Genomic DNA, 22,656 nt, shown 5'->3' with positions numbered 1-22,656 from the left:
GGAGGGGAGGGGAGGGGAGGGGAGGGGAAGATGATGACAATGAGGATGAGGACACTAACTGGCTTTACTTACAACTCTAGAATCAGGGAACACGTTATCCCATGAAACAGAATGGGTACAGTGCTGAACTGAGCAGAAGAGGGCATCTCCGGGTCAGGAAGGACTGAAGAAAACAGAGACAAGGGGGAAATGAATCAGTCCTTTCAAAGTCCCATTCCTGTAAGGCTCAGACAGGAAAACAGAAGAACAGAAAAGTAACTGACTGCTTAACATCAGGTTGCTTCAGGTTCCATGAAACTAACACGTTGGGAAATATGAATGTTTCTTTCTTCTAAAGGTCGGTCAGTTGACAGTTTGACTTTGGTTTGGTTTGGTGGCTTCTCAGTATGAGTGACTTCATTTGCACTGTTTCATCACATCTGTCAAGGCTTTCTGGGGGAGCCCAGACCTAAACAAGAGCATGCTTTCCCTGTCATTTAATACCAGAACTCAGCACCGGCACAAGGGCGAGCCAAGACTCCTGGAGCTGCCACCTTCAGTAAAGGTCTTGCTGGTCTCCTCTCCTTCACTCAAGCCCTAGGGAGGAATTCTCTCCAAAGTTCCTACATCTGACAGAGAAGGGCTTCTTCTGAATAAAGGCAGCAGCAGCAGCGATAGCAATAAAGTTTAAGAATAAAATGAAAGCAGTTTCCTCCCCAAAATCTTGCCAAAGCCCAGAAAAGGATAAAGCATGCGAGAGGAGCCAGACTACATAGCATGGCCTTTATTCCACCGTGAGTTCCTTCCTACCCATGTTTCTCACGCAGCGGGCCAGCACCACCCTGGGAGTACTGTAACCCACTCCTCCCGAGCATCTGTTCCTTCCTGTGGCTTGAGAAGATGTCTCCACCTCACCCACCTGCCCGTAGATCTTATTTGAAGGTTTTTCCCATGCTGTGGGTTTTCCCAAAGCATGTTTCTCCTCCTATTCTGCCTACTGTGAGCTCATTACTCTTTAGACAGGGAGGGGGTCCTTTCACACACCCACAGCACCATAATCCTAACAACACAGACCATTGTAAAAATGGCAAGATATCTCTGCTGAGGTTAAGCGACGTCCTCCCGTCCTTTTCTACTGATTCATTCTGAGGAAGTGTCTATTTGGAATTACCTAGTAAGGGTTCCACATTAGCAGCAGGGAGAAAGTCCTTGAATAGCAGCCAGTGCGGGCCTAAGACCTGCCAACCAACACAGGAGGGAGCCCAGGGATGTGTCTTATTAGTCTCTGTGGTCTGCCAAAACCAAAATACCATAAGCCGGGGCATTTATAAAGAATAAACCAGTGAAAAGCAAAAACAAACATTTGTTTCTCACAGTTCTGTGCAGCTTGTCGATCTAACATCAAAGAACTGGCCAGTCTTGTAGCCAGTGAGGGCTGTTCTCAGAGATGGCACCATCAAGCTGTGTCCTTGGATGATGGAAGGGCAAACAAGACCTCGGGCCTCTTATATAAGGTGCTAACCCCATTCCTGTGTGCTCTACTCCATGACATAGTCATTTCCTAACAGGACCTATCCATCTTCTAATGCCATCACCTTCTGGGGTGCAGAATTTCAGCCTATGAAGTTTGTAGACAGGCAAAGATTCAGGCAATAGCCAGAAGCAATCTCCTACCCATTGGGCTTGTGTTTACTGACACCCTCACTGACGCATTGATGGCAACCTTGGAGTCTGAGATGAAGACCCAGAGGACCTAGATAGGGTGTTTCTTGATTCCTGAGCCACAGAAGCTACAGTCGGTGATCGTTTTGTGTATTATGGGATAATGAGCCGTACAAGTGACAACTCTGAGTTTAGACATTTTGCCTGTAGCCATCAGTACGAACCACCACGCGCCACTGGCCCCTATATCTTGAGTTGCTCCCCTGCCCTTCCTGTACAGAGGCCAACATCTGCAGACAGGCTTGGTTAGTAGGTTTCTTCCTGTTTCCAGTGACCTAACCGCTGCTGAGAGTTTGCATTTATCAGATCAACTCCCCGCCCCTGAAGAGATTCCTTTCATCTCGGCACCATGGCGATCAAGCCTATGGCGATCATTGCAGCTGGACTCCCGCTCAGAGCTCCACAGCCATCCTTCACTCCTTTCTCTCTCTCTCCTCGCGTTCTTGGCTTCTTTGAGCTCACCTTTGCTCGCGGGTTCCATTTTCCCTTCGCCTCCACTTTTCCTTCTTCGAACTTTTCTCCTGCCTCTGCTTTCCCTTACAGGAAAAAAAAGGCCCTATTTACTTTCTGGAGACATTCGCATTTGTCTGCAAAGAACAGCTTTTTGGAAATAACATCATAAAGCAAAACACAAGTGGGGGCAGGTTTTGGGGAGAGTTCAGAACCCTCTTCCGTGAAGCTTTTGTTTTGTTTCCACCCACTTCCCATATCAAAACATCCCCTGTGGCAGTTAAAAGCTGCTGCTGGCTACCCCAATTAAAGTGTTTTTGTAGAAGCTGTCAAAAATAGTTCCAGGAGCACTCTTAAGTTATTACATGGGGGTTACATAAGCACTGAGCACTTGTGAAAACATCCCGCATGGGAGATGAATTGAGTCACTCAACAGTGAGGCGAAGCTTCGGCGTGACTAATATGTTCATCTGAGATTTAGGCAGCCTGGACAAAATTATTATAAAAAATCGATAGAAGACTATTCGCTTTCAGGAATCTGTACTTGCTTTTAAAAACGGGACTATAACTATTTTGTACTATGATTAAATGTGCTCTTAGGTGTAACCGTAATAGGACCAGACATATTGCAAAGTGCATTTGGGAAGCAAGGATAAATCCTTTATGTGCTTAAACTTATCTTTTTCATGAGCCCCACACACTGGCTTGGGTAAGGGGGTGGGTGTAGAAATCCATCCCTCTAAACCAAAATGGAGACCATAATTTAACTTTCTCATGGTACTCCAGAGGCATTAGGTTGGAAGGCTTATTGATCACTCTTTGCCCACTCCCTTGCCCATCTCCTCCAAAACACCACATCAGTTTCTGGGCATAGGAACAGCTTTAACCACCCTTATACATTTCCAGGCCCCCATTAGTGCGTCGACTCTTCCTTCCCCTCCTCCCTCTGTAACCAGAGAATCTAAGTTTTGCTTGGATATTTAAGTTTTACAATCTGTCTACCTTCTATCTTCTCGACAAGCTGGAATCCAGCCCTCACTGGAGAAGAGAATAACGTGGCTCTTCCTATCAGTTTAGCATTCTAAGGCAATGATTGTTCCTCATCTCTCTGGCCTTGACAGTGAACGTCAGTCACTAAAGTCATCCATCAATGCCCTCCACAGAAAACTCCCCCCTGTTGGCATGTGTTTACATGAGACCTGTTCGCAAAGGTAACCCTTCACATATAATTTCACTGCAGTATTGATTTGTCAAATTATATCCTGTCTAAAAAGGAGAAATGATTCATATGGATTTATGCAAAGATTATATCCCTGTGAAAGTAAGGAAACTTGATAAAAATAGCATTTTCTTGATTCGAATGTGTTAGAGAGAATTCAGTTCCTAAGGCATGGTGTACTAAATTAAGGATTTGAGATAACTTGAAAAGAAAGAATGAGCTATCATGTATCTTCATAGAAAGATAGAACATTAAGGCTGGAAGTTGTCTGGATAAACAATCACATTGAAAACCAACTTGTTTAAGTCGGCTATAATTGTTCTTTTCTTTCACTGGAGCTTGGTTCATATAGTTGGATTCGATTAAATCTATCATCCACTTCAGGGCAGAACTGAACCTCAGAAGTCCTGGTTTCTTTGGGACAACCTGACATTTTTGAGCGATCCTATGACAGGAGACAGCCCACAGGATATCCTTAGTCTGGAGGACCAAGTGGAGGTCTTACTGGGTTCTGAGACAGTCTAGGAAAGGGACACCAACACTACCCTGCTGCCCAAAGAAGAGTTTTCATTTAAACCTTAGAACAAAACAAATTTATTCAGAAGGAGGCCAAATGGCTGTGGTCAATTTAATACACTAGCAATAATATCAGAATGAAGTACAATTGTCTTTGCTGTTTCATAAGGGCTTTATCAATGTCGTCCATGAAATAAGACCTTATTATAATTAGTTATCCTTCCTCATATGACCACCTCCACCCTCCCCTCCCATCCCTGACTCCATTTAACCCTTCCTGTTCCGTTATTCCCCTTTCTCCCTTCATCTCCAATGTGTTCTTTCCCCCTTCCCTTAAAGCACCTCCTACGGCCTTTTAAGAGTTTCCTGACTTCTGTGGGGTACCCCAATTTAGCATACAAATCTAAAGTTTCAAATCCAGCGCCCATGTATGAGAAGGAATATATAATATTTGTCTTTCTGGGTCTGTGTTACCTTACTCTGAGGGATGGTGTCCAGCTCCATCCCCATCCACCTACCTGTACATTTCATTTTTCTTTACAGATAAACAATAGTCCACTGCGTATTTTGCATGTTTTATAACCCATCCATCCACTGATTGGCATCAAGGTTGTTGTCATTCCCAGGCTTTTGTGCATACAGCAGCGATTACATGGATGACCAAGCCTCTCTGTGTTAGTAGGAAGAGCCTCTGGATATATGCCCAGGAGTGGTATAGCTAGGTTGTGTAGTAGATCTATCCCCAGCTTTCTGAGGAAGCTCTGCACTGATTTCCATAGTGACTGTACCAGTTTGCACTCCCACAGCGATGAATAAGGGTTCTCCTTCCCCACATCCACACCTTGTCGTTTGGTTTTTGGATCTTAGCTGCTCTGACTGGGATATGCCATATCCAAATGCCATATGGAAACTTACTACTGCAGAACCTTCTTAAAATATATGCATATACATGGGGTGTTGGTTAGCTAATTGTTACTTGACACAAGCTAGAGTCGTCTGAAAAGAGGGGATCTCAACCGAGAAGACGCCCCACCGGATTAGCTTCTAGACAAGCCTTCGGAGACATTTTCTATAATTGATGTGGGACTGGGGGCAGTGACACCTCTAGGCAGGTGGTCCTGGAGTGTGTCGGAAAGCAAGATATATATAGGTAGCACAAAGTATGAGAGAGAATACGGAAAGCTGGGAGGGAAAAGTGCAGGTTGTTAGGGTTCAAACCTGGGACACACAGCTGAAGGGACTGCTTAACATCAAAGCAAACCTCATCCAGCACCCTTCAGCCCCACCTGTTACAGGGTCCTCCTGGCATGGATACCCCACCTCCTACTCTAAATGTCTCCAGCCCAGGGGCTGGGCTGCTTTCTCCCAGTTGACCTTCCCTATATAATCCAACCAGTTTGGTTACCTAGTTTTTGTTTTGTTTTGTTTCCTCATCTCTCTTTGGGGCCTCCTGGCTGCTGCACCTACCTGGTTTCCCCCTCTCCTCACATGGCTCAGGGTCCTGTCCACTCTGAACCCTCCCAGATGTCCCCATCTCTTGTTGATATGCTCTCTCTCTCTCTCTCTCTCTCTCTCTCTCTCTCTCTCTCTCTCTCCCTCTCTCTCCCTCTCTCTTTGTCTCATGTCCACATGTCCCTGTCTCTTGTTGCTATTCTCTCTCTCTCTCTCTCTCTCTCTCTCTCTCTCTGTCTCTCCCCCCACACACAAGCACACATACATGTATGTATAATGAACTTTCTCCCCAACCATACCTAGTAGCAGTCATGTCAATTCCATTTTATTTCTTTTTTTTTTCAGTCAGGGTTTGGTGTGAGAAATATTGGAAGTGAAGGGATGGAAGTAGAATTGATATTCATGTGTGAAACTCACAATACAATACTAAGGCATGGCAGAGGAGTGGGCATGGGGAAGAATAACTATAATAAGCTCTTGCTTCATGGGAAGCATTGATAAAATATAAAATTAATAAGATAATTTTATATTTACATTATATATTTTTATTGATTTTTATTGAGATCTACATTTTTCTCTGCTCCCCTTCCTGCCTCCTCCCTCCCATTCAATCATCTCCCAAGGTCCCCATGCTCCCAATTTACTCAGGAGATCTTGTCTTTTTCTGCTTCCCATGTACATTAGATGTATGTCTCTCAGGGTCCTCATTGTTGTTTAGTAATGTGGGAGTCCCCTCTGTATGCTGTGTTTACCATTAATGAATAAAGAAACTACTTTGAACCTATAGAAGAGCAGAACTTAGGTAGGCAGGGAAAACTAAACCAAATGCTGGGAGAAAGAAGGGCGGAGTTAGAGAGAAGCCCCGCTGGAGACAGACACCGCCGGAACATTAGCTGTGGCCATTTACATTAATAGAAATGGGTTAAATTAATATATGAGTTAGACAAGAAGAAGCTAGAACTAATAGGCTAAGCATTGAAAGGTTTCAAGAATACCTATTGAATACTGTTGAATCAGGAAAACCTCTCCTAAAGGAGCTGCAGCGTGCTCCTTTCTGTGTGATTATTTCAGTTTCTGGGCAGCCAGGAAACAAACAAGCAGCCTCCTCCAACAAATTGGCACCCACGTGGCCAACTAAAATCTACTTAAAACTCGAGAGGGCTTACAAAAGGAATTCTAGATACTAAAAAACAAAGTTTAGCCACATTTTTCTTTTCTTTTCTTTTTTTTGGAATGGGCTTTGCTTGCTGGCGGCACACTGCAGCTCCTTTAGAAAAGATTTTCCTGATTCAACAGTATTCAATAGGTATTCTTCAAACCTTTCAAAGACCACAGAATATGACATTTAAAATGTTTTAAGGAGTTAGGATTTTTCATGACATGAGACACATCTGTTCCTGGCAGCACAAATCTACTTCAAGAGGATGATGGGCACCAAAGAGGCTCCTTATGGAGTTGCTAGGCATTTGGGCAAGAAACTGCTCTTGCCTGGACTGCTTTATGGTATGATGTATGAACTGGACATGCTGGACCCACAGAGAAATGACCACTGAACTTGCCTAAAGGTGAGACTGTCCTTCGGGGCTCCTACTTCATGAAAGAGTCTGCTAGACATTCTGCAGGACACAGAAAAAAAAAATGACTGACAAACTGCTAATAGAAGTGGAATTGTCTTTGAAATTTTGTGCTTCATGGAAAAGTCTACTGGATACCATGGGCCTGTAGGCTGAAGATGGATGCCCCAATCATACAGAAGAACTTGGGTAACTGTCCAGGCAGCGAAATGTCTCTGTCATTTCTAGAGTTTTGGAAGTTGCTTACAATGTGCTTCCTGTTTACTTAGGTAATGTTATATTCTTCTGGAGTCTTTGATGGAGTTGAAGAATAGTTATAATAATATTTTGTTATGATAAAAGATAAAGTAGATTATCTTATAGCTGTAATTCTTGCTTGATAAATGTTTCATGTAATTTCATTTTGTTAAAGTTAAAACCTTTTTTATTTAAACAGAAAAGGGGAGGTGATGTGGGAGTCCCTTCTGCATGCAGTGATTACTATTAATGAATAAAGAAACTGCTTTGGATCTATAGCAGGGCACAACTTAGGTAGGCAGGGAAAAAACTAAACTGAATGTTGGGAGAAAGAAGGGAAGAATTAGAGAGAAACCCTGTAGCCCCACTTGAGATAAAGGCCAGAACTTTAGCCAGTAAGTCACAGCCATGTGGCAATATACAGATTAATAGAAATGGGTTGAATTAATATGTAATAATTAGCCAATAAGAAGCCATAGCTAATAGGCCAAGCAGTTCCTTAATTAATACAGTTTCTGTGTGATTATTTCGGTTTCTGGGCAGCCAGGAAACAAAGAAATGGCCTCCTCCAACAGTCTAGGTTCTTTAGGATTGTGATTTGTAGGCTGATTTTCTTTGCTTTATGTTTAAAAACCACTTATGAGTGGGTACCACCATGTTGGGCCTTCAATTTTTCTTCTCATTACATCATGTCAGTTATGATTAGATTGTCTTCCAATCGCTTGATTTTAAAATCTTGGAACTTAATAGATACTAAACATTTTGTCACTTACTTTTTTTTTTTTATTGCTAAACAGACTTTTGGCAAAGCTTTTGTTGAAAGCCTGAATGGGATCTTTGCTCTAATTTTTTTTTTTTTTAATCTTTTCTTTGCGGAGTGGAGGGAAGTTGAGACAGGGTTTCTCTGTATAACAGCTCTGGTTGTCCTCAAACTCTGCATCACCAGGCTGGCCTCAAGCTCAGGAGATCCACCTACCTCTGCCTCCTGAGTGCTGGGATTAAAGGCGTGTGCCACCACTACCTGGCTGGAATGTCTAGTCTTTTTAAGATCTTTATGCTAACGCACTATGATAGAGTACTTGCCTAGTATGTAAATCAACGTTAAGCTTTAACACTACTAAAAAATGTGACTATTAAAAGCTATGTTTTATGGTAATAGAAGATGGGCATTGTTAGAATAAAATACATGCCTTGAAACCTAGTTCACAAAAAAGTTTCTCTATTGAGAACGCCTACCCCCATACGAACTACAATTCCCATGAAGCATCGCGGTTATCTTTGCTAGCTTATTCTCATTTCCGTCCGCGCTACCAGAGGGTGCTGGACTTTGTAGTTCACACGGACTAGTATTTTCGCATGGTCTTGATAAGGCGGGACGGTGTGTTTAGCACCATTGCTTTGCCTCTGGTACTGATATACGGTATTATCATTAATAGTATCGCATACTAAAGAGTCCATTTACTCAGGTTTTCACCAATTTCTCGCACTGCCTTCACCCGGGAAGGGGAAGTGACGTAGTTCCGGTGTGATGGCGGCACGGTGGCGCTTTAGGTAATTACCGAACTCTGGAGACTCGGGATAGACAAGGAGCTAAAGTGGGGGCTGCGGGTTACTAGGTCGCGTGTAGAGGACAGGGGCATGCGAGTGGGTGCTGGCGGGGTGTGCCTCCTTTTCCGCGCGTGGCTGCGCTGTCTCCACCCGCGGCCCGCGCGGTGCTGCGTGAGCGGGCTGGGCCTGGCCCGGTGGCGGGGAGTGCGCTGTTGGGCTTTGGTCCAGGTTCTCGGGGCGGACACCAGACCTCGCAGTCCTGGTAGCTGGAGTCCCCTGCTCATCCCCGTGCGTTGCTCCAGGCACTCGTCTCTTGCTGCCCTCGAAACCGCGGGACTTTCTCTGTCGGCTCCCCAGGACTTAGGGTTGGCAACAATAAACTGTAGTAACGCTCTTCCCTCATTATAGCTTAATAGCCCACTGGCCAACTCTATTACGTTTTCATTTATGCTACTTTCTCATTGACTTCACTGGAACTTTGTCGTGTGCCTTAGCCTTAGTGCTCCATGTTTCGCGTGGTGCGTGTTAATCCTAACTAAATGCCTGTGCTATTCTTAAGTCCAAACCATGCAGGCCCCATGGTACACTTTAACAAACAGCAGTGTGCCAGCTATTTTCACCTACTGTAATTGCGAGATGGTTTTGTCCATTACAGCCGCTAACGTTTATTTGACGTACGTGGAGAATGATTTTTGGAAAGCGTGAATTGAGTTATATAAAGCACAGTAAGCTGCTAGAGAGATAGCCCAGAGGTTAAGAGCACTTCCTTGCTCTTGCAGAAGACCCTGGTTTGCTTCCAAACACCCACATGGTGGATCACAACCATTTGCAAAACCAGTTTCAGAGGACCCGATAGCCTCTTGCTGAGTGAGCTCTGCTGGGACCAACACCCTTACATGTAAAAAAATGAGCTATATCTTCTGTGAATTGTGCACTGTATTGCGTAGACTGCATTTTTTTTTTTCCATCATCAGCATCCCTATCTTGCTCATGACTGGCCTGGTTACTCAGTCGGGGTATAGACTAGTTCCAAAAGGAAGTGGCTATTAGTAATACAGTTGGTCGGAACTAGTGTCTTTGAGGACTGTTCTGTCCGATTTCCCTTGTTTTCTGAGATTGCTAACGGGAGGGCGATGGAACACAAAGGCTGAATACAGATTTCAGCAAAACCCCCACCTCCGTTTATTAAAACTTTTTCCTACATCTCCCAGGTGAACATGGGATTAGGCGTTTGTATGCTTACCATAGCACAGACTTTGAAAGGATTTCCTAAGAGTGAGCACAAGGCCAGAGGAGTGGGTTCAAAGGAACCTTTGCCTTTTGCGACACATCAGTAAATCCTAGTGAGCTAAAACAGAAAAGCAAGTATGGGGTGTCCTTTTCTAGGAAAGCTCTGGTGATTGGAGAACTAATCAGCTAGGATGAGAGACCCAGAGTGGACTGATGTTTAATCTGTCTTTGACCCTAACTCATTAGTGGCTTAAGCTGGACAAAGCTCTGCCATCCCATGAGTTCTGTATCAGTTTATTAGAGTAGATCCTTCTAGACCATAGCTCCTGTGGCAGGTGGTAGCACTGTGTTTCTAGAGGCTACGCTGTAAGTTTCTCTACAGAGAGATTTCCTTTAAGCCGGACTATGCTGGAAAAAAATAAACAACTTCCAGTGATTAGAAAGGTCATTTCAGTGAATTCTGTAAGAGCTGGCAGAATATATTCAGTCCTGCATTTAATCAGCAAAGCTGTGGACCAGTTGTGATTTGGGGGAGGGGAGGACACAAAATAGTATCAAGGTAAGATGTACCACCTTGTACCACACTCCTGCACTTGTACCAGCAGCATCCAGTTTCCTCTTGTAATGCCTCCTTGAAGGGCACAGCGCCTAATAGTGCTGCCTTGGTGCAGATGATGACAGCTTGGTGGTGCCAAGAATGAGGGCTTTGATACGTTGTCAAAATAGCTTGAGGCCTGTGTAGAGCTAAGATAATTTAAAAAAAACACCCTCCCCCTTTCAAACTTAATTTTAGAATTGGAATCTGTTAAAGTGTCTAGTACTGTCTGTGATTGGGAATTTCACAGATCTGCTGGCTGTATCCATAAATATCCTTTCATGCTGTAGCTTCATCGGTCTCTATGGCCCATCTCAGTTTATCAGTATATGTCCAGTTTCTGTGTGTTCTGTTTACTCGAGTGACACGAAGTCACCGAGCCTGTACGCATGGAATCCCCTATCAGAATAACTTTTTTCTTTTGCTGTATAGCTAGTTCCTACTTGTGTTGCGTATCTCAGGGATTGAACACACCCAGGTAACAGTGACAGAAGCGTTGTGCTTGCGGAGAGTCTAGTGGCCGTGCAGGCTCTCCATTGGAGTATTTGCTCATGTTTTGAAGGTGTAATTACTGGATAGGTTGTGGTTCACAGTTGGAAGTGCATCTTACACATGCTACTCCCTGTTGGCTAGTGGGCTGGAACAGGTACAGGTTGCTGAGGAAGGAAAGGAAGGAAGTACTCAGATGTGAACCCTACAAACTTCAATGCCAACCTGCCAGGTAGGATGTGGCCACGTGTGTAATAGTGACACTACTGGTATGGGTGGAACCAACCACTTTTGATTGTTTGAAGCCCACCCCAAAGGAGGAAACTCATGCATAAATGTGTAAGCCCAGTCAAGTAGCTGGCTGGAGAAGTCACGGGCCTTATTGGGGAACTTACTGTTTAGTTAAGCAGGTAATGTCATAATGCCTTCTAAATAGTTAATACTCATAGACAAATGCTACTGTCTCAGTTAGGGTTTCAGTTGCTGTAATGAAATATCATGACCAAAAGCAACTCGATAAGGAAGGTTTATTTCACTTAACATATCCTGATCACAATCCACCGAGGGAAGCCAAGACAGGAGTTCAAACAGGGCAGCAAGCTGGACACAGGAGCTCATAGAGGGCCTTAGAGGAGTGCTACCCCTGGCTTGTACTCATGGCTTTCTCAGCTGTTTGTTTTCACAAAATCTCAACTGTTCGATTTTCCCAATAAAGATCGGGAACCAGATGCTGAGGTGAAAGCCTGCTGGCTCAGTAAGAGGCAGAGAGAGCACCCAGTTGGCCGTCGTCCCCACCAACACCCCAGAAGCCTCTCCCTTCTTTTATGCCATCTCAGAAAACTCAAACCCAATGACTCTGCCTTCTCCTTCCTGCGCATCTCTCTCTGTCCTGCTGACTCCCTGCTATTTTCTTAAGAATCCTATGTTCACTACCTGTTAACTGGTTGCTTGTTCTGCCTCTTGATGTGTGATTGGTTTTATTTAATCCTGTTTGCAATAAACAGAAAGCTCTTGGATTAATGGTGTGTGTTAGGGCTGAGCCAGAGCACAATTAGAATCAGGTTTTTTCGGTAACTAATGCAGTCTCAGTGTTCACAGTGTGATCAAATATCCTTTAACACTCAGCTTGCTTTCTTGTAAAACCAAGGCTCACCAGCCCAGGGATGACCCCATCCACAGCGGGCTCGGCTCCCCCCTATCAGTCACTAAGAAAATGTTTTACATTGCTCGCCTATGTCCTAATCCTGGGAGTCATTTTCTCATTTGAAGTTCCCTCCTCTCAGATGACACAAAAACTAGCCAGGACACCCACTTTTGGTTTTAATGAAAACACTCTGTATAATGAATAGGAGACAAAATCAGATCACCATGGCTTCCAAAGGTGCTGAGAGTAAGGGATTCTTGCGTACTGAGCCCTAAGGAAAGCATTTATACCTTCCCCTCTAAGACTTAGGAGCCTGGACATCACAGAAGGGAGGTGAGAGACCATGAAATGCCGTTTCGTGTGAAGGGTGCTGGAATGAGTTACCTTTCTGTGTGCTCGTGTTGGAAAGAGTGTTAGAGCAGATAACCTCTATTTCCAGCACTCACATCTTTTTCCAGTTGTATTCACTTATTTTAATACTGACTACAGTTGCTTTTACTCCTTGCATCTTTCAATTCTTTCATTTTTCTTTATTTCATTTTATTTTTGTGATTTCATTCTCATCACAAACTGAGTATGTAATTACAATAAAATTTTGATTGGCAGGTCTATATGAACATAACTACCAATTCTGTGTTTTAAGAAATTACTAAAATATTTTCAGCAGAAAAATAATAGAAAAGCACCTGGGTAGCTCATCAGTAAAAAAAAAAAAAAAAAAAAAAAAAAAAAACTTGCCTTGCAAGCAGAAGGCCCTGGTTGACTTTCCTAGAACTCTCTGTAGAAAAGCCAGGCACCATTCCTGCCTGTAATCCAACACACAGGAGGCAGAGACAGGCAGCTCTCTTTGGATTCACAGGCAAGCCAGCCTTATCTCCTTGGCAGTTCCTAGGCAGTGAGAGATCCTTTTTCCACAGGGTGATGACGCCTGAGGAAAGACACCTGAGGTTGTCTTGTGGCCTCCACAGGCACGTGTGTACACATGCACGTATACACACAGAAGACATTTAGAGCAGATATCGTTCTTTTAGAACCAAATACTTGGTCTTTAAATGTGCATGTCATATTTGGAGCCCTATGCCTTTAGTAAAGCAGGTTAGGACCAATCTCAGTTTACCAAGTTATTTCCATGCGGAGTGCACTTCAAATGATGGTTCTGCACAAATATTGGTTCTTTCATTTGTAATTGATATGGAAACACTGGGCATTGTTTCCTTGGTTTATTGTTTTATATATATACAATACTTGATTATGTAAGCGTAAGTTTTCCTTGCTGAAGCATTTCAATCATAGTGTTACAAAACCTCTGGTTTTAAACTGAGTTTGGTCCCTACCAGAGTAAGACCTTTGTGGTGACATTTTGTTTGTGACTTTTGTGATATTTTGTTTGTGCTATAATACATAAAGCCAGGCAGTAGTAGTGCACGCCTTTAAACCCAGTACTCAGGAGGCAGAGGCAGGTGGATCTCTGTGAATTCCACGCCACTCTGGACTGCATAAGATTGAATTAGTCTGAAAGAGAAACAGAGCCAAGTGGTAATAGCTCATACCTTTAATCCCAGCACTAGGGAGATGGAGACAGGAGTGATATGGCTGGGCAGAGAGAGGAATATAAAGCAGGAGGAGACAGGAGCTCATGACTTTCAGTGTGAGGATTTGTAGGGACAGGATTGCCCTTTGGTCTGAAGATTCAGTAGAGGTAAGAACTAGTGACTGGCTGTCGGGGACCAGCCCAGACATAAAACATTTCTCGTTCCAGAGTGGAGGTGTGGGAACAAATGAGGCACATTTCACAGGCTAGCATCGGGAGGGAGTTTTCAGGGATCATCCAGATCCTGAATTCACATCCTGAAAGTCACCACGTTTATTTTCCAAACAGCTCTTATATCAAGGCTAACTGAGGGGCAGGTAACACGTCCTTAGGTCACATCTATACTTGTTGTCATGCCTATGCCTAGTTTGTCACGTAGACTGAAAACACCTCTTCCCCAGGTGACCTCCTAATTTACAATAGAAGGAGCAGAACGACATTAGCATATCTGGACCATTTTTTAGGTTGGCATCAGGTTGTTATACTATCAAAAAGCTAGGTGGCCACCTTCCGTGTGGCAGGTACAAATTGCGCCTTGTAGGTTGCTCAGAATTCTCTGACTACCAGACAGTGTAGGAATATGGACCTGCATAATTAGGCCCCTACAACTGGCTGCTCTTTTTTTTTTTTTTTTTGAGGTTGAGTGTTTATTCAGGGGGTTATGGAGGAGGAAGGGTGAAGGGGGGGCAGAGAGAGAGGGAGAGAGAGAGAAGAGGAGAAAGAAAGAGACAGAGAAGGGGGGAAGCAGAGAAGTGGGGAGAGAGGCAGAAGCGAAGCTGCCTCTCCGAGAGGAAGATGGAAAAGAGCTGGCTGCTCTTTCTTTGATTTTTCAACCTTAATCCCCTAATATCTGACTCCGGGATTTTATTAATAAGACCAATTAGAATTTGTGCTCTCTTGCTTTTGGACTCGTTTACTAATACATGTTAGATACACATCCTTTTGTGCTGCTATTTCAAGATTAAGTTTTATAAACTTACTATGTCTGCTTTTTACTAAGTAAGGACAATGAAGTGGTCGGGGCCTGACGTGTAGAGAGAACATGCCGTTGTACTGTTGACAATGAAGTGGTCGGGGCCTGACGTGTAGAGAGAACATGCCGTTGCACTGTTGACCATCGTTAACAAGCTCTTGTTACTGTTTTTTAGGTGATGCGTGGAGACAGCAAAAGGAAACTGTCAAGGAAATCAGACCATTGAGCGTGTGTGTCTTGAACCAACTGGAGGAGTCGAGTTTATTTGGTCAGCTGACACTTGCAAATAAAAGTAGTATGGCCCACGTGAAAGTAAGTGTTTGAACCTCAGCTAAAGAGGTCAGCTATGGTCAGCCAGCCCTGCCCTTTAAATAACAGTGCTTTTGTAGAGTTAGACAGTCGTGTGGTAGAATGGTACTGTGAACACTCTGACACAGTTTTAGCGTGGAAGAGGTATTGAGCAGAGGGGCAGTTGAGAAAACATGCTGGCTATCGTGTGTGTGTGTGTGTGTGTGTGTGTGTGTGTGTGTGTGTGTGTGTACAGATAAACGTAATTGCATACATCCAATTCTCCATGAATCACTTGACTGTGTACACATATAAAAAGGGATAACAAATAATGCAAACAGTGCTGACTAACATTGTTCTCAAGGAGCGTGCTTCCCTGAGTGATGTGCAAGGCAAGTAACTCCTTCCTTCGCTCAGTCTCGATTCCTTCATGACTGTCCAGTTTGTTCATGTGTGCACGTGGGCTTCTGTGTTCTTTACTGTAGACATTTTTTTATTCATCAAATGAAGCGTGAACTGAATGTTACAGTGACTCCTCCACGTGCTTTTAACAGAGTGGTGTTACACACCTTTCTTATCTTTGGGTTTCCTTCTGGGTGTGAGAAAGCAGTAAGCAGATCATCAATTGTGATGTTACAAATGAGCAATGTACCATGTTAGACAGTTGCTGTAAGGTTGGAGCTGTGGAGAGGAGAAGCGGGGCAGGGTAAGGAGGTGGTGTGCTGCAGCTTTTAGTAGGGAGGCAGGTAGGACGTGCTGTGAAGCAGGGCAGTCATGTGAGGGGTCTTCCTGGAAGCAAGAGAGTTAACCGTGTGCATATCCAGGGGAAGAAAGTGCCAGAAAGTGGGGACAGGAAGTGAATGGCCAGAATCCGGTGTGACTGGAGCAGGTGTTGAGGAGAGAGTTGCAGAACGGGAGGTCAGAGCAGTGACAGGAACAGTAAGTCACGAGCTTTCAAAGTCGGCCTGTGAGTGGTCTTGGAAAGACAGCAAATCACTGGACATCTTTCCCATGTGTGCTTGAACAACCAGTGTACTCTTTGCTGGGCTATGGAGTCAAAGGGAGGATATATTTTTATTTATTACAAATACATGCACACGTCCCTTCCCTACTCCATTGTGTACCCTTAAACTTTCCTAAGAGAAAAGTGGCCTGACTCGTAGGCCTGTACAGGGCATGTGCTTGTCAAAGCTGCCCCTGCCGTCCTTTCCATCTCAGGGTGTAAGACCCTCCAGCCTCCTTACGCGTTTCCATTGCCAGGGCCAGACTAAGCTGACCCTGTCAGTAGATTCTTTCCTGTGGCTGTCTGCCATCTGCTGCTTTGGGATCTGTGTTCATTGCTGCAGCACTTGTCAACAGGTAACTTCCTGAAGCCTCAGTAGGTAGTTGACTGAATGTTAAAAGCTGGCGTCAGCAGGAGAACGGGGACTCGTGAGAACTGTCTTTGAGCCTTCTGCAAGCACTCTTCTTTAGACTGGTACTCAGATGGGGAGAGAAACATGTAACCATTCTCAGATGTTTCCTGCTTTCTTCAATGGTCCCTCTTCTGTGACACCACACCAGGCAAGTAGATAGCATGTCCTTTAGACTCAGTGTCTACCTCCATCCCATATTTGAATTAGCCGTTAGCAGTTCAGTCATGTGGAGGGAGCCATATTCTCCATCCTCCCTGCAGACATCAGTGGGCCTGCTAGAGATGCTCAGAGCCATGGGACTTGGGCCCTTGCTCCACCCACTTCTGCGTTCTGCTCCCTACGGTCCTTACACTGAATGACTGAACAGTGCCACCTGATTTTGTTTTGTTAACAAATTTGGAGATGGTTTTTCAAGACAGAGTCTCTCTGTATAGCTTTGGAATCTGTCCTAGAACTCACTCTGTAGACCAGGCTGACCTCAAACTCACAGAGATCTGCCTGCCTCTGCCTACCGAGTCTTGGGACTAAAGGCGCGTATCACCATTACCTGGTCAAATTTGGAATTTTTGAAAGAAAGTTTGACTGTATTCCTTTCTTAACTATTGTATTAATTTAAAACTATGACAAGGGATTTTTTAATTTGGGTTATACCTATAGGTTTTTTGTTTTGTTTTTTTTTAATTTTGTGACCTATCACCATTGAAACTCCATGTAAATCATGGCCACTCAGAGCTGTGGGCCACAGTGGTTGTTCCCTACTGAAGATCTCAGGCTAGCTTTCCTGTAATGTGCCAGTCATTTGTTACTTGGTTGTATTTACATAATCCTCCTGATTCACCGCTTCTGTGTTTTTGGCTTCTCCCTCTTGTTCACAACAGCTGTTGCGGAGATGTGTTAAAAATCATTAGCACGGAATTGAGTCTATCTTCCTAATGTAATCAAAATAATTGCCTCACTTGTAAAAGAAAATGGGGATAGGATAGTTTTATTGTTATCTGTTTCCTCCTATGTCTCCTTTATCTGTCTGTTTTTTCTCTCTCCAATATATGGTTTAATATACAAATCTGTAAACACTCTAGAAATAACTCCCGAGTGTGAACATCTTCTGTTCCTTGAGTCTTTCCTGTGTTTGTGCCCTTCTGAATGACTACAGGAAATGTTAAGGGCTCATGGGACATATTATTATTACTAATTACTGTTGAATTTGATGGATCTTGTAGCATCTATTTGGCTTGGGATGTTGGAATATGGGCAGTTGCTGGGTGCAGGTCCTCAGCCAAGCTGAGCAGATGCTCTGCAGTGGGCTACAACTTCAGCCCTGGGCTCAGTGTTTTGGTATAAAGTTTTATAAAACTGATATCGTACATACTGAGCTGTCTGCCTCACTGCTTCTTTTTTTTTTTTTTTTAAGATTTATTGGTTGTGTTTGTGAGAGGCAGGGTCTTCTCTTGTTAATTCTGCCACTATGCTGCAGTCTGGCCTCTTCTTAAATCTCTGCCTCCCACACACACTATAGGAGTTCCGGAAGTACAGACGTGTGCCACCTGCCACAGTCAGTGGTTTATTTATTTATGGATTTATTTTTTAATGTGGGTTTTAAGAATTGATCTCAGGCTGTCAGGCATACATGCTTATTATTTTTATGCCCTGCCTGTCTTCTTCCTATGCTATATAAGGGTTTGATCCCTGGAACTCTTGAAAGAAGAGGATCAGTTTCTAGATTTTCTTTTGACCTCCACATGTCTGTCATGGAACATGTGTGTCTACAGTCTCTCTCACACACATCATAGACATATATCCACATGATAGTATTTAAGTAGTTTCTGAAGTACTGCTAGTTTGCTGAGACAGATAATATATACATGTTTAACATAGCTGGTTTTGAAGCATTCTTTCTTCTTTCTTTTCTCTTGGGAAGCATTCCTCTGGTCATGACAGAAGGGAGAGCCACAATTCATACCACCGGAACTCCTCCCCAGAAGACAGGTAACTGCGCTGTGTGTGCCAAGTGGGAATTTCATGTGTTCATCAAATAATTTAGTTTTGGCTTTCTTTTCTCTTCTTTTTTTTTTTCTTTTTTGGTTTTTCAAGGCAGGGTTTCTCTATAGCCTTGGAGCCTGTCCTGGAACTAGCTCTTGTACCAGGCTGGCCTCGAACTCACAGAGATCCACCTGCCTCTGAGTGCTGGGATGAAAGGCGTGCGCCACCACCCAGCTTAATTCTTAATTTTAAGGTGGACACTGAAGTGCTGCTTTTGTTGTTCTGGCTCGCGGATACATTCACACTGCTTTTTATAGTTAAAATTTTATATGCCTCATAGCATAATTGTCAAATAGAGCAATCTAGAAATAGTACCAGTAATGTGTATCATGCATTTTTATTAGCCCTACCACTGTGTCACTGGGAACTATTGAAATGGTTCCTAAAGAAGCCCCGGTGCCTTGTGCTCTTTCTTCCTACTCCACTCTGCAGAGTGTCCCCCAGGGCCTCTGCTTCAGGGTCTTGGTTTGCTCCCCTCACCAGTCCCCTTCGCTCTGTCAGCGTCGGACACACACGTCTAGGGTAATTGTAGATGTGTCTATGAAACACCAGTGATATTACCATCTGGGTTATTATTTAACTTCCCGTGATGTTCTCTTGTTCAGTGTTCCCAGCACTGTGGTTTCCAGGATAACATCCAGTGATTATAATGCTTGGGGTGGATTGACTAGAACAGTGTGGGCACAAGGAAGGGTTTGTGAAAAAGCCTCCCCTTGCTGCCCATCATGTGTCATTTCCAGATACATCCCGTCACCACGGGCAGTGTGAGGAAGGATGAGTAAACTTGGTTCATTGCAGGAGTGTTTTTGCTGTGTCCGTGCTGGACGCTTTTGTAATTCAGACTGTGGATAGGTGCCAGCACAATGAACCATTAGTTAGAGCACTTGGTTACGATGTTGTGCATTGTAGGTCGTTTGGCATCACTAATATCTGACTTTCCAAGTATAACAAAGTTGCTTTTGATGGACAATTTGGGTTTTCTTCTCTGTTAGGCATGCAGAACAAGAAAGGTCCCCCCGGGATAGAGATTACTCTGATTACAGCCGGTCAGACCATGAGCGTTCAAGAAGAGGGTATTCTTACGATGATGGCGTGGAGTCACGGTGAGTGGTGGGGATCTTAAGAGCAGATGAGTTAACTTTTCTTTATGTGGTACTCGTTTTGCTTTGGTTTAGAGACTGGGTCTCACATAGCCAACTTGGGTCTACCTCCTGAGCTTTGGGATTACTGTCAAGCCCAGCTTGAGTGGTGCTGGGCATCTAACCTGGGGTATGTACATGTTAGCCAGTACTCTGCTGAGTAAGTTGCATCCCCAGTCCAAATTTTTCTTTACTTAGTATTGTAAAAACAAAGATTAAAGCAAGCAGTAGGTGTTGATTACAGGCTTCTAGGGTCCCGGCTTCTAAGAAAGGCTTCACGAGAGTTAACTCTTAAGACAACAAATACATACAGTAGATAGTACCTGTTTATGGATGAAGAAACTCAGGCCTCAAAGCACTCAGTAATTTGAGGTTTGGAAGCATACTAGTGTCAGTGTGGTTTGCATGTTGTATTGCATCATGGGTTTTTGGCTATCCAGTGTTCTTTCTGCAGTATGGCAGAGAAATACTGAGTATGAAATTCCTAATTTATAGGTTTATTTTTCTAAGTAAATGAATTTTATTTGAGTCTTGGGAAACTGGGCTGTTCATCTGTTCTTCCAGCCAACAAGTTTTCTGGTTGATAACTGATACTCAGCTTGATCAAATATTGACTCCAAAGCCCACACCACAGGTTTTCGAAACTCTGCCTGTGTTACTTCAGTACAGCTCCTTAGGTTTGGTCCAGTGTAGGAATATCAGGTTTCATGTGGCCTCAGCCGTAAGTGAGGCATGCAGACTAGGTTTTACTTTAGATATATAAGTTAATGGTTCAGAGGATTTCCCGAACGCTTCTGTTGGGAGCATCTGCACAGTGAGAGCAAGCTAGGTCACTGTAGGGAAGCGGCTGCCTCAGCTGGTGCTTCTCTCTGCAGTCCTGCAGAGCTGGGCACTTCCTGCTCCTGCTGCTCTGTGAGTATGCCCCATGCTGATCACAGGTAGAGTCTGCAGCAGCCTCTTTGCTGACCATTGGCCCTTACATCGAAATACTTTCAGGACAGTGTATTTTCTGAAAGTGAAGGGAACAAACCATCAAGGCTTGTCTTTTCTAAGTTCTTATGTTTGTAGAGAAAATAAAAAGGTGAGTTTTAAAGATGTTAAAGGAAAGATAAACACATATGTTGGAGGAAAGAGTAACTGAAGAGGTAAAGTGACCCTTTCCACGTCATTTTAATAACCAGGGGTTTCTGAGACTTCTAATAAAGCAGCAATTCTTTCAAGTGACAGTTTCAACTCCTAGGTTTTTATTAATTTATAAAATTTAAGTATTTTAGTAATACTTAAGTTTAACATTATGAAAATAAACTTTTGTTTCTTTTTTGTACAATTGATCAAATACATCACAGGCTAATTTGTCTTAATTTTCATGCCACTTTCTCCGACTTAGAAATGTATGTTCATCTCCAGTATAAAATATATCGGTTGGCTTTTTAGAGTTCAGTCGGATTTAAACTCATTGTGATCCAACTGCTGCCATGCTGGATTCTCACTGTTTCTGGACAGCGTCATTCTGCTCTCCATGCCCCTGCACAGTTTTGCAGTACCTGTATTTTAGGTGAAAATGTCATCCTCTCTGCCTTTTGTTTTTCGAGACAGGGTTTCTCTGTCTCTGTATCCCTGGCTGTCCTGGACTCTCTCTCTAAACCAGGCTGGCCTCAAACTCACAGAGATCTTTCTGTCACTGCCTCTGCCTCCTGAGTGCTGGGATTAAAGGTGTGCGCCCCTGCTGCCCAGCCGTCAGCCTCTATCCAGTTTGCTTCCAGGCTGACGCTTATTGAAAGCCTTGAACCCTGGAACAAGGCATCTTTTCCTCCGGGAGTTATTGCTTCTCCATCCTGAAGCACTTTCCTCTCCTGTGGTCCCACTTATTTTGTGTTGTTCACTGTAAGAATGATTTTATGTCTTTCTACCCCTCTACGCCATTTTTACAGAAGGGACCGAGAAAAACGCAGAGAAAGAGAAAGAGATGTGGATCGGAAAAGGTCCCGGAAATCCCCATCTCCTGGAAGAAGGAGCCCAGAACGATCTGTAACCCAGAGTTCTACTCAGGAAGAACCTGCCATGAAGAAGAAGAAGGATGAGCAGGATCCACTGCTCACCCGAACTGGGGGAGCGTATATTCCTCCCGCAAAACTCAGGATGATGCAGGAGCAGATCACAGATAAGAACAGGCACGTGCATGTACTGTGTCTCCAAAGCAGAGACAGCCTCATTGGCAAGGAGTAGAGTACTGCAATTAGTGGTGATTTTTCTAAGAATGTACCCAGTTTACTGTGATAGAGACCACAAATTACAGCCTCTTGTCTTGTTGGCTTCAGGAGTTCTTTGGAGCATTGTATACTGCTTACTCTGATATTAGTTCATAACTTTGTGTTTGTGCACGAGCATGCGTGCGCGGCTTTGAGTGTGGAGTGTTAATCCTCAGACACTGTCTTTTACTCATTTATTTTTTGGAGACTGGTTTTTTCAGTGGCCTGAAACTTGCCAAGTAGGTTAGACTGGCGGGCCAACAAGCCCCAGGGATACACCTGTCTCTGTATTACCATATCATCACCAGTGTTTACTGCTGTGCCAGGCATTTTTTACATGACTCACAGATTGAACTTGGGTCCTTGTGTTTCTCTTTGTGTGTTAGTGATCTTGACAGTGATCTTTAAAATGTAATATTGGGAAGGGCTTTAGTGCAAACTTCATTATCACCTAGGCTGGGGAAGAGTTAGCAGCCTGTGCAATTGTAAGCAGTTCTAGGAGTTAATTCGTGTACAGTAGAGATCTGTCCATGGTCGGAAGGTACAAGCAGAAATGGTGGGGACTTTATGGACTTTCCTTTGAGTGGATCCTTGGTAGAGTGGAGTACAGCTCCAGAGTTAGGAAACTCATTGTGCTGGAAGTTTCTAGTTTCCTGGGAGGTTGTGCTTACACGCTAACACTATTTTACTAAGTCACAGACGTGTTTCCCTAGAGGAGGTGACGTGTCCAAGTGTGCGCAGTGGGACGTGGGTCACCTCTGCCATAGGTATATGCAGTGCGCAGTGGGACGTGGGTCACCTCTGCC

The 22,656-nt window shown here is 43.9% G+C and overlaps 1 protein-coding gene across 2 annotated transcripts in view; it reads left to right on the top strand.

Moving 5' to 3' along the window:
* The first annotated feature begins 8,625 nt into the window (after positions 1–8,625).
* Cwc22 (CWC22 spliceosome associated protein homolog) overlaps positions 8,626–22,656 on the top strand; it is a 41,143-nt gene continuing 27,112 nt past the window's right edge. Inside the window, exons 1-5 of one of the 2 annotated variants that reach the window (XM_005346628.2) lie at positions 8,626–8,700; positions 14,895–15,031; positions 18,341–18,408; positions 19,455–19,565; positions 21,533–21,772. In XM_005346628.2, the coding sequence (XP_005346685.1) occupies positions 15,017–15,031; positions 18,341–18,408; positions 19,455–19,565; positions 21,533–21,772 (434 nt within the window). In that variant the 5' untranslated portion in view covers positions 8,626–8,700; positions 14,895–15,016. Of the gene's footprint in view, positions 8,701–11,236; positions 11,244–14,894; positions 15,032–18,340; positions 18,409–19,454; positions 19,566–21,532; positions 21,773–22,656 lie in introns of those variants that run through there. The other variant, XM_026778706.1, reaches the window with a different exon arrangement.

Source organism: Microtus ochrogaster, chromosome 4, assembly GCF_000317375.1.
Source record: "Microtus ochrogaster isolate Prairie Vole_2 chromosome 4, MicOch1.0, whole genome shotgun sequence".
NCBI classification, from domain to species: domain Eukaryota; kingdom Metazoa; phylum Chordata; class Mammalia; order Rodentia; family Cricetidae; genus Microtus; species Microtus ochrogaster.
Note: the sequence above shows the minus strand (reverse complement) of the source record. Positions and strands in the feature narration are given on the sequence as shown.